Consider the following 13,305-nt stretch of genomic DNA (forward strand, 5'->3'; position numbering starts at 1 on the left):
TAAAATAATTGTTGTACCCCGAAACGTCACTATAAAATAATTTTATATATATATATATATATATATATATAGAGTGTGTGTGTATATAAATATATATATATATATATATGTATATATATATATAAACAAATACACACATACATATACATAGTACACACACTTTTTTAGCTAGTGAGAAGTGTTTCATGAAGCTAATATATTTGTTTTACAATTTTATGACCAGGAGCTTCCAAGTTATGGGATTTTTTTCCACCCCTGAAATAAATACAATTGTTTTTATATAACTAGGGGTCACCGGTGACATCATTATATTATTGTGCTTAACACCTAGGAGGATTCCTATCTAATGTGCTACACATTTATTCCTTTTGATGCGAGTTGGTCTGAAACCCATTTCAGGGTTTTCACACATCTCCCTGTCTTCTCTCACAGCTGTGCTATAAAGTAAAGCACTGCAGGTGTCTTAACAGCAAGAATCCTCTGCCTTTTTTTCTGTGTGTCTTTTCCTTTGAGCCTGTAGAATAGCTTGTTCACTGACATCAGCATAGCCTGGGTGGGGGGTGTGGGAGTGAGAATACGCAGGCGTGTTGTGTATTGGGTGGGGAGGGGAGAGAGATGTTGAGCAGAGCAGCCTGAAGCATCCTTATTCACCTACAGTAGTCCCTGCTCTCCCTGTCCTGGTACTGAAGAATTAACTCATTCATATCACACTGCAGACACCTCCTTGTTAACCCTCCTCCCCCTCCCTTCTCTCCAGCATCCCCTCAGCATCCTTTCCTCTTTGCACACACAGGACCAGGTGCCTTGAATCCCAGGCTGCGGGAAGGGATTCTGCTTTTACTCCTGCCCGCCCTGGTCCTGTCTCCTGGTCCTTCCCTGAGCATCATGTCTGCAGGGGGAGATTTTGGAAACCCTCTGAGAAAATTCAAGCTGGTTTTTCTTGGGGAACAAAGCGGTGAGTCTTATAAATAGGGGTGACTGTGATGGGAATACCTTGTAGCTTTATTAAAGGTGATAACCTTTGTGATATGAAACATACTGGTAGTGATCTGCATAACCATGTTTGAAAGATCCTTGTGGCTGCATAAACATTTATAGAGACATTTTCCTAAACAAGTCATATCTCTGCATGCTTCATACCTGCAGGTTCTGCCTATACTCATCAATGAGATTATTCCTTATAAATTTAAAAACCCAATAATATCAAGAGAGGTGGGTGCAGGTGAGGATTTAACCCCTCCCATGTTGACGCAGATCGTCACCCCCTCTCTGATTTTTTTCCCCCCAGTCTCTCATATTTGGTGCCAGTATTACTGATGTTTTTTCCACTCTTTTCTTAGAATCTGCATAAGAAATACAGGCACTACTCTTTTCAAATAATTGCAGCTTAAGTAATGTTTTTTTATGACTCAGATTAATTAAAAAAAAACTGTTAATGCTGGAATGGTAATGCCAGATATGCTAGGCTGGATGTATGGCTCATGTCTATAGGTATAAGCTTCATATAAGTGCAGAGGGCACTGCAATAAATAATATTCAATTTTACTTTGGCAATGTACATCTTTGAAGCTGCAGGATATATGTTTGTATGTATGCCTGTGTAATATTTGTGTGTGTATATATATATATATGTGTATATATATAAAATATTAGTGTTTTCAGGCTTTCAACAATATGAGAGAAGGTCTGTGAGCTGGACACGCCCTTAATTACTCTTGGGATATGAACAAGAGATGCACATGAGACTGTGGGCTTGTGTTAGCAAATGGTGGAAAAAGCTTATTTAATGTGGACTGATATGTATATATATATATATATATATATATATATATATATATATATATATATATATGTATGTATATATATATATATATATATATATATATATATATATATATATAGATATAGATATAGATATAGATATATAGATATATATATAGATATATATATATAGATATATATATATATATATATATATATATATATATATATATATATATATATATATATATATAGAGAGAGAGAGAGAGAGAGAGAGAGAGAGAGAGAGAGAGAGAGAGAGAGAGAGAGATGATGTCCTTGTGTGTGTGTGTGTGTATACATATATATAAATATATATATATTTATATATATATATAAATATAAAATATATATGACACAAATATATCAATGTATATACATAGATATACAGTATATATATACACACAGATAATTATTTATTGCATTAGAACACCATATAAGTTTAATAATGAGCTAGTTATATTTTCTATGGAATAGTTCTTTTTAAAGTCAAATACAATATTGCTTGTATCTCTGAAGAGATTTATGGCAAGCAGTAATAAAGGCATTATAGATTACGTTCATAGCATTGGACCAAGGACATTTCAATTCTTATTTTTTACTTTGCCTGCTGGGGTCAAAGTTTAAAGCTGTGGAATAATATTTAAAGGCCTTTTGACCTCAGGAATGTAATTTATTTCTGAAGTCTTCCACCAATAGTTGTCAAAGAATGGTTATTGAATGGAAATCGGGGGGTATGAGCTATTGGAACTAAGGATGACTGATCACAGACCCTTAAATGATACTGTTAGTTTATGGTTTACTACAGAGGCTTATGCTATAGTGGATTCATGCAGAAAGTGTTTAAAAATCTCTTACTCTCATGTGCATGCCATCCATTACACAAAACCATTAATAACAAGCTTGTCCATCTAAATTCTGGGGCCACATTGTGGCCCTCCAATGCATTTTATCTGGCATTCATTTTATTTATCCCTTCAAGGAGCAAATGTCTTCTGATAATGAAGTGTTGTATTCTACATCTATGCATTAAATCCAAATAAAGTTTTGAACATTTTAAGGTTGTTGATATATATTGTCTGGAATTACTAGTATTTCTTTCACTGGTCCTTTCACTGGGAAAAAAGATTGCAGTGTGGCCCTTCACATAAGTAGGACAGCCTTGTCTTAAAAAAGGATAGACAGTATAATGAGCAGTTATAATAATAAGCTAATAAGCAGGTTAGTAGACTTATCTACTGTTGTCTATTGTCTATAATGGTCTAGTACAAAGTTCCCAATGCATTGTGGGACGGGGGTAACACCGAAAACGTTCATCTAAGCAAAATTGGATTGATCAAATACGGAGAGTGCCTTTCTTATTCAATCTGGTATATATATATATATATATATATATATATATATATATATACGTTTAAGTTATAGTGGAGACAAAACTGTGAGATCTTTTCAAGTATCCCCACTTGTCAGACCACAGGAGTGGTCTGTGTGCTTGCGTGTGGATAGATAGATACACACACAAAATTCATTTTTGTCAATTGCCATCATGGTCTGTTCTGATTAAAACAAATCAACAGAGGTATTTTTGTCCAAAGTCCAAGAAGCCTGAGGCCTAGGAAGGTAAATTTAAAGGGTCAGCAGACAATCACTAAGGCCTGAATCCTGTCATTGTAAGCATAAAATTATCCTTACTGACAGTGCCTGGCTCTCCCTTTCTGGTGGCCACCTCGAAAATCAATTAGACGGAAAGATAAGCAGGAAGAAAAAAGAAGTAAATGAGAAGAGGAGGGAGGGGGAAGTATATTAGAATGGCCCTAGGGCAGCATAAAATCTGAATACAACCTTGCTCAGTACAATTTATAACATCACTGTGATTGGCTTATGAGGGGGATTGTCTGAGAGGGCACCTAACAGCCCATAACGTTTAGTGAAATATTTTTATTTAAAATGTTGTATATTACAAGTCAATTACACTTAGGAAGATAAATGTTCCCTTATAGTAAGGAATATATTTGTGTATAACCCTCTAAAAACGGTGCTAGAGCACAGAAAAAATGTACTATAAAGTGGTATAATCGCTACTCTTTCCTTTGCTGTATCTAAAAGGTATTTTAAAATGTATCACCTTTTTTTGTACATTAGATGCTGAAAACTTTATATTTTTATGCTTTTGTGAGGTCGCTAAAAACTAATACAGCTGTGGGAGTTGTCCTTATTATCCAGTTAGCAATCTGTCCCTGGGGATAATTTGTGCACAAAATATATTTCCTGTTAATTTCAATACCAGCTTAAACAACGCTAACATACCCCATGCAAGATATTTTACGATTTAATTGCTGCTTTTTCCTGTGTATGATGAAATATTAATGGTGTTTAAGTAAAAAGCAATCCATTGATTATATTGATATAATGTTTTACAGTAGAGAAACATACTAGGGTGGGGAAGCTGTATATGTATACATATGAAAGGCCAGAAATGAATTATTTTCTTTCACTAAAAGGGTATTTTAAAATTGCCTAATTTGATAGTGAAATGAAAAACTGATGCTCCAAAATAATTTGCTTACTAAGAAAGAAGTATATCTTCCATTTCTTAACAAAAAACCCCGCATACTTTGTAATCAATAATCAATAATGCTTTTGCATGAAGCTGATGAATAATGGTTCAAAAGTCTGTATCTCTCTCTCACGGTAACTTCCTGTTCTTTTGGTATAAAGGTTCTTCTACTTTATTTTTCCATCTTAAAGGGACATTAATCTCCAAAACCCTGTAAAGGGACAGATTACAAGAGGAGCTGTATTTTGCACTTCCGCTATAGCGCTAATTGCATTAGAATTTCATCTACCTAACAGCAAAGGGCTCCAATGCACATATTTATGTTTTTATAGGTCTGTAAATACATATATACACATATAAATACATAAATGCGTATGTATATATACATATATCTATCTATCTATATATATATATATATATACACACACACACATAAACATCTTTAGACATGTATATGTATGTATCTCAATGTTAAAGTCCTTTGCCTGAGACCTGAGACCTCATATCTTTGATCCCTTATAATATTTTTGTGCAATATTTTTTGTGTTGTGACATTTTAATTGTGCGAAACAGTTAACAACAGCTCTGAAATCGTGGTAATGATTCTAGCGTAATATGAGTGCAATTTTAATGGCAAGCAAATGATCGTGAAAACCCTTGCGCAATTGTTTGCCATTTGTAATCTAGCACAAACGGTTTAATTAAGTAAATAAAACAGCATTGCCGTTTAGATCCATCATTCATTTTTCCTACTAGTACTTTGAAAGAATACCTTCTCCGCCTGGAAGAAGACCTTCTCAGCTGGACTTCAGGAATGGTGAGTATATATTTGGGGCTTAGTTTTAGGATTTTTTATTTTTTTAAGATTAGGGTTTTAATGCGCTGCAAAAGAACTGATTGCCCTTTTAAGGGCAGTAAAAGAGCTGAATGCACTTTTAAGGGCAATGCCCATACAAATGCCTCTTATGGGGCAATGGGTAGTTTAGGTTTTTTTAGTGTTAGGTTTGTTATTTTGGAGGGTTTGCTGGGTGGGGTGTTTTTACTGTTAGGGTAGACTTAGTATTTTTTAAATGTAAAAGAGCTATTTAACTTAGGGCAATGCCCTACAAAAGGCCCTTTTAAGGGCTATAGGTAGTTTAGTTTAGATTAGGGGGTGTTTTTATTTTGGGGGGCTTTTTTATTTTCATAGTGATTAGGTTTAATTTTTTATATTTTTGATAATTTTGTTTATTTTTTACTGTAATTTTAGATTATTTTTTGTAATTTAATGTTAGGTTTTATTATTTAAAGTGTAACTTAGTATTGGGGTTAATTTAGGGGGTGTTAGGTTAGGGGGTTAGTAATAAAATAAGTTATTGGCGTTGTGGGGGGTTGGCGGTTTAGGAGCTAATAGGTTAATTAGGTTTATTGCGATGAGGGGGTTTGGCGGTTTAGGGGTTAATAGGTTAATTAGCTTTATTGCGATGTGAGGGTTTGGCGGTTTATAGGTTAATTAGGTTTATTGCGATGTGGGGGGTTGGCGGTTTAGGGGTTAATATTTTAATTATGTTATTTGCGTATTAGGGGTTAATTACTTTATTATTTTGCGATGTGGGGTTGGTGGTTTTAGTGTCTGTTAATACTTTGTGCGGGAGGTTAGGTTTTTTTTTTTATACTTTGTGCAGGCGGTTAGATTTTTTTTATTCCTTGCGGGTGGTTACGTGTTTTTTTGTTGTTTCGTGTGGGCGGTTGCGTTTTTTTTTAAGGCTTCGTTTGCCTACACTGCATCAAGGTGGATTCAGAAAATGGTAGGGTGGTGAAAGAATCCACCTGCAGTGATTTGCTGCATCCAGGTGGATTCTTTTGGCTGCCTCGCCCAGCCAACATTCCTTTGAGGATGTGTGCGCAACTGGCGATGGCAACGGACACGTTACAAATGCGATTATAGTATAGATATGTGTGTGTGTGTATATGTGTATCATCTTAAATAACCTTTTAAGTTTGCACATTTTGTATCCCTCTTCTTTCTTCATTCCACCTTTTCTGCATCACTGCTCCTCTCCCCCATACCTAATTTCTTTTTCTATTAAAATGTTGCTTTTTAGTTAACGTTGCTGGAATTACTCCCATGAGGTTATACGATTCAACAAAGCTGCAAGGTTCTTCTACTCTGTAATTAATTACACAAAATAGGGTTTCCCTCTAATATACAGCACTCAACAGAATAATAATGTCAAACAGAATCTGTTTTCCAGCAAATAGGATGTTCGTGCTGACAGTATTTCTGTTTCTATAACAGAGCTGTCATTCGCTCAGAGGAGACACAAGTAGAAAGCTGAAATGGTTGGTTACACTTTGGTTACACTAGGTGAATGCAGAACAATCACCTTTCTCTTTATAGCAGCCAGTTCATGGAAGGACACAGTCTTTGAGAAGAATTCTAATGATCTGTATTAGTCTGGGGTTAATTGTTAAAGGGTATCCCAGCTATACAACCAATGCCAAAGAGAGGTGCATTCTGGGATTTATCTCATTCTACAGAAGCAGGACCAGAGTTTTCATGAACAAAATAACTTTATCAGGTATTAGAGCTTTATTCTCTAAAGGTTGACAATTGTTTAAAATTCAGAAAGTGCTTTAATTTTCTTTGCCAAATGTGCTCTTTGAGTCTTCTATAGCAAAGTGAGTTTATTATAAATGTCTGTACAAGTAATTTTACAAATTAAATCTATAGATAAAATATGTTTGCATATATATTTTTTTAAATTAAATGAATTGGTTAGCGAGATTTAAAAAAATGAAAATATTTATAGTGTAGATGTGTGTAAGGTATTATGATTATTCATTGTACAGTAAAAGTTAACCCTTTTTGTTTAAAAAACAGGGGAGTGTGTTGTATGGGTACAAACCCCTTTGTCCAAACTGCTTGGTACCAGAAAAGGGTTGGACTTTGGAATAGTTTAGATGTTGGATTATTTGTATATTTGCATCTGTAAAATAGGAGACATCTTAAACAATATCTTGCATTTAGACAATATTTGCATGTCATAATACAGCTTACATACTATTTCATTTGAATTTTGTAAGATTGTGACTTACTGGTGGGGAAAAAAATGTATTTGTAAAAATTAGATTTTTTTAAAAATGATTAATAAAAAAAAGTGTGTTTTTTGGAATTCCAAATTTGGGGATTTATACCTGTACTGTTATTTACATACGCTGTTATTTCTTTATTTCATAAAATGTTTCTCACACATATTACATTTTTTTTTTTTTATTAAATTCAATATAAATAACACAAACCTGACCCAAATATTCTTTTGTAAAAAACTATACGTTAGTAAGAGTGGGTATGTCATTAACTTACATAGAAAAAGCCTCCCACATATAATTGTATTCTCAAAACAGGGTACCAAATTTGTACATCTTCTTACATGTTTGTGCTACAATTTCCCATCAATTGCCAGATTCTCCAAGCTTGCAAAACCTATACTTATAATAGAAGATACTTAAAATATAACATTTATGAAAAGGGATATCCCATTTTCTTTTAGAATTATGATGGCTTAAAACATTATGAGATCTACTATACAGACGTGATAAAAGCACGCAGCACAAACTAACCTGTGACCTTTAATCACTTTAAAGGGAAGTTCTAATGGATACACATTGTATTATGCAGGTTATGGCTGGTCAGCCAATTAGAAGCAGCATACTCATATAGCAGCTAATCATATACGGGAGTGCACAAAGGTCATTATCATTTTGTAAGAATTATATTATGTTATGTTACAATGTGAATGATAGATTGGCTTTTTCATTTATCGTTTGATCATAGCGAACGTTTTTCAAGAGTTCTGGGGCTGATAGTTTTCTTTATGATCCATAAATTGTATCCTGTTTAGGATTTGCATTGTGCTGCAGCTCTCTCTGGCATTACTTTAGCTATGTTTTTAACTACCTTGTGGGGACTAAAACAATAGTTTGCAAGGGATACAAATGCTAAAATTAAATGCTTTTCCAAACCAGACCATTTTATTTTTGCAAGACAAAATGTTTTATTGTTTAAAAAGATAGATAATCCCTTTATTACACATTCCCCAGTTTTGCACAGAAAGCATGGTTATAATTACACTTTTTACCTCTGTGATTACCTTGTTTCTAAGCATCTTCTGACGGCCCCCAGATCACTTGACTTTATCTATTGACTTGAATTTAAGCCAATTAGTGATGTGTTGTTAGAATCCACAGGCATCAGCACAATATTATCTATATGGCTCACATGAACTAGCTTCCCCTGATGCAAAAAAAATACAAGAGCATGTGATCATGGGGCTGTCTTTAGGGACTTAGAAACAGACAGAAATGTAGAGGTTTAAAGGTTATAAAGTATATTAATATATAAAACCATGTTTTTTGTGCAAAGCTGGGGAATGGGTAGTAAAGGCGTTATCTATCTTTTTAAACAATAACAATTTTTACGTTGACTGTCCCTTTAAACTGTCCCTGTAATGTTCTATTGTTTGTTGAAAATGATATATAACTTGTTTGGTTTAGAAACATATTCCTGTGTGTAGAGGGAGGTACATATTTAGTATGATTTCATTTTCTATTTATAGATATTTTCTGTCCTCCCTATATATTGGATAAAGGACATTTCTTAAACAAAGTCTCCATGGAATGTTCTCAGAAAAGCTGAAGTCCCTTCTGTCTTTGTTGCTATGTTACCATATATCAGAACAAAGAGACTGACAGAACTTTTGGACATTTTGTGTTGCTGCTGCAAACAAACCTTTTATTTTGTGTGAATTATATCTTTTTCTACAGTCTAGTTTATCTTTAATTAATTTTATATAAACGGAGCATGGAAAATAAAAAGGAACCTAACATTTAAACGAACAATTACAAAGGCATAGTGTACTGTGAAATTGGTTTCCTCTTAATGTGTTTCCAATGACTTGTTAAACCAGCTGCAGAGTATAAAATATATGGCAAATTACTCCTTTATGTTTAATTGTGTATGCAAAATAGCCGGTTTTGCTCATTACAACTACAACCCATTCATATGGGCTGAACTTGCAGGGTGACTTGGCATTTGTATCTTACCTTGCGGAACTTCTTATCTTCTGCAGTTAAAACTGTAGTACTGACATTTTCTGTATATCTGGGATACAACAGGCACAATTAACTATTTCTGGTGACAAAATAAAGTTAAATGATTGAGTTGTATACAATTTAATACACTCTACAAGATGGTTCTCTCTCTCTCTCTCTCTCTCTCTCTCTCTCTCTCTCTCTCTCTCTCTCTCTCTCTTCTAAATAAGATAGTCTGGAGACTGATAAACAATTTAACAGAAATACATTTATTTAAAACATTTATAAAAATTATAAGAAAAATTTTAAAACTTTTAGTCGTCGACTTAATACTGCTACTTTGTACCAGAAAGAAACAATGTCTGTTTCACAGTCCAATATAATGTTATCTTAGGCTGATTAAGTTGTTAGCTTTTTGTAGCAATGTCTCTTGATATATTGTATACATGCAAAGTTAGCTGTACTTGCAATAGTTCGGTGTGGATTTAATATTTTTTTTTGTGTATAGCACAATTATCACCAATATCGAAAACCTGGACCACGCTCCTGCGTGTATGGGTTTTATTCCTCTCTAACTTTGCATGTATACAATATATCAAGAGACATTGCTACAAAAAGCTAACAACTTAATCAGCCTAAGATAACATTATATTGGACTGTGAAACAGACATTGTCTCTTTCTGGTACAAAGTAGCAGTATTAAGTCGACGACTAAAAGCCGAAACTGCTAAATGTTTTAAAAATCTATGCTCTTGCCGCTAAACAATATCTGATTCAAGGTGGAATTTAAAGATAAATGTAGTATCCTACAAAGGTGGAATTATTTAGAAAATATATTAGAGCGCTCTTTTTTATACATTGTTTTTTATACATTGTCTCATTTTTAACCCTAAAGGGAGACGTCCCATGGTCAATTTTTCTTATAATTTTTATAAATGTTTTAAATAAATGTATTTCTGTTAAATTGTTTATCAGTCTCCAGACTATCTTATTTAGAATTCAGCGCTCCCAAACTATTATCTATTTTGTTATTTGCTTATTATCAAACGGTAATCATAGGGAAGATTACCTGTAAGGGAGCCTTAAAGGGACAGTCAAGTCCAAAAAAAACTTTTATTTTTCAAATAGGGCATGCAATTTTAAACAACTTTCCAATTTACTTTTATCAACAATTTTGCTTTGTTCTCTTGGTATTCTTAGTTGAAAGCTAAGAAAGCTCTCTCTCTCTCTCTCTCTCTCTCTCTCTCTCTCTCTCTCTCTCTCTCTCGTCCTCGCGCGCCTCTTACAGCTGAGCTGCTGCCGGGTCCTCGCGGCAAGAGTTTGTCTGAACTGCGCAGACAGTTTGGGAGCGCTAAATTCTAAATAAGATAGTCTGGAGACTGATAAACAATTTAACAGAAATACATTTATTTAAAACATTTATAAAAATTATAAGAAAAATTTTAAAACATTTAGCAGTTTCGACTTTTAGTCGTCGACTTAATACTGCTACTTTGTACCAGAAAGAAACAATGTCTGTTTCACAGTCCAATATAATGTTATCTTAGGCTGATTAAGTTGTTAGCTTTTTGTAGCAATGTCTCTTGATATATTGTATACATGCAAAGTTAGCTGTACTTGCAATAGTTCGGTGTGGATTTAATATTTTTTTTTGTGTATAGCACAATTATCACCAATATCGAAAACCTGGACCACGCTCCTGCGTGTATGGGTTTTATTCCTCTCTAACTTTGCATGTATACAATATATCAAGAGACATTGCTACAAAAAGCTAACAACTTAATCAGCCTAAGATAACATTATATTGGACTGTGAAACAGACATTGTCTCTTTCTGGTACAAAGTAGCAGTATTAAGTCGACGACTAAAAGCCGAAACTGCTAAATGTTTTAAAAATCTATGCTCTTGCCGCTAAACAATATCTGATTCAAGGTGGAATTTAAAGATAAATGTAGTATCCTACAAAGGTGGAATTATTTAGAAAATATATTAGAGCGCTCTTTTTTATACATTGTTTTTTATACATTGTCTCATTTTTAACCCTAAAGGGAGACGTCCCATGGTCAATTTTTCTTATAATTTTTATAAATGTTTTAAATAAATGTATTTCTGTTAAATTGTTTATCAGTCTCCAGACTATCTTATTTAGAATTCAGCGCTCCCAAACTATTATCTATTTTGTTATTTGCTTATTATCAAACGGTAATCATAGGGAAGATTACCTGTAAGGGAGCCTTAAAGGGACAGTCAAGTCCAAAAAAAAACTTTTATTTTTCAAATAGGGCATGCAATTTTAAACAACTTTCCAATTTACTTTTATCAACAATTTTGCTTTGTTCTCTTGGTATTCTTAGTTGAAAGCTAAGAAAGCTCTCTCTCTCTCTCTCTCTCTCTCTCTCTCTCTCTCTCTCTCTCTCTCTCTCTCTCTCTCGTCCTCGCGCGCCTCTTACAGCTGAGCTGCTGCCGGGTCCTCGCGGCAAGAGTTTGTCTGAACTGCGCAGACAGTTTGGGAGCGCTAAATTCTAAATAAGATAGTCTGGAGACTGATAAACAATTTAACAGAAATACATTTATTTAAAACATTTATAAAAATTATAAGAAAAATTTTAAAACATTTAGCAGTTTCGACTTTTAGTCGTCGACTTAATACTGCTACTTTGTACCAGAAAGAAACAATGTCTGTTTCACAGTCCAATATAATGTTATCTTAGGCTGATTAAGTTGTTAGCTTTTTGTAGCAATGTCTCTTGATATATTGTATACATGCAAAGTTAGCTGTACTTGCAATAGTTCGGTGTGGATTTAATATTTTTTTTTGTGTATAGCACAATTATCACCAATATCGAAAACCTGGACCACGCTCCTGCGTGTATGGGTTTTATTCCTCTCTAACTTTGCATGTATACAATATATCAAGAGACATTGCTACAAAAAGCTAACAACTTAATCAGCCTAAGATAACATTATATTGGACTGTGAAACAGACATTGTCTCTTTCTGGTACAAAGTAGCAGTATTAAGTCGACGACTAAAAGCCGAAACTGCTAAATGTTTTAAAAATCTATGCTCTTGCCGCTAAACAATATCTGATTCAAGGTGGAATTTAAAGATAAATGTAGTATCCTACAAAGGTGGAATTATTTAGAAAATATATTAGAGCGCTCTTTTTTATACATTGTTTTTTATACATTGTCTCATTTTTAACCCTAAAGGGAGACGTCCCATGGTCAATTTTTCTTATAATTTTTATAAATGTTTTAAATAAATGTATTTCTGTTAAATTGTTTATCAGTCTCCAGACTATCTTATTTAGAATTCAGCGCTCCCAAACTATTATCTATTTTGTTATTTGCTTATTATCAAACGGTAATCATAGGGAAGATTACCTGTAAGGGAGCCTTAAAGGGACAGTCAAGTCCAAAAAAAACTTTTATTTTTCAAATAGGGCATGCAATTTTAAACAACTTTCCAATTTACTTTTATCAACAATTTTGCTTTGTTCTCTTGGTATTCTTAGTTGAAAGCTAAGAAAGCTCTCTCTCTCTCTCTCTCTCTCTCTCTCTCTCTCTCTCTCTCTCTCTCTCTCTCTCGTCCTCGCGCGCCTCTTACAGCTGAGCTGCTGCCGGGTCCTCGCGGCAAGAGTTTGTCTGAACTGCGCAGACAGTTTGGGAGCGCTGAATTCTAAATAAGATAGTCTGGAGACTGATAAACAATTTAACAGAAATACATTTATTTAAAACATTTATAAAAATTATAAGAAAAATTTTAAAACATTTAGCAGTTTCGACTTTAGTCGTCGACTTAATACTGCTACTTTGTACCAGAAAGAAACAATGTCTGTTTCACAGTCCAATATAATGTTATCTTAGGCTGAT

The 13,305-nt window shown here is 33.8% G+C and overlaps 1 protein-coding gene across 1 annotated transcript in view; it reads left to right on the plus strand.

Moving 5' to 3' along the window:
• Positions 1-696: 696 nt before the first annotated feature.
• Positions 697-13,305, plus strand: part of RAB6B (RAB6B, member RAS oncogene family) — a 166,828-nt gene continuing 154,219 nt past the window's right edge. The window contains exon 1 of the mRNA XM_053709797.1: positions 697-955. Coding sequence (XP_053565772.1) covers positions 886-955 — 70 coding nt within the window. The 5' untranslated portion in view covers positions 697-885. The remainder of the gene's footprint in view (positions 956-13,305) is intronic.

The sequence above is a fragment of the Bombina bombina genome, chromosome 4 (assembly GCF_027579735.1).
Source record: "Bombina bombina isolate aBomBom1 chromosome 4, aBomBom1.pri, whole genome shotgun sequence".
NCBI classification, from domain to species: domain Eukaryota; kingdom Metazoa; phylum Chordata; class Amphibia; order Anura; family Bombinatoridae; genus Bombina; species Bombina bombina.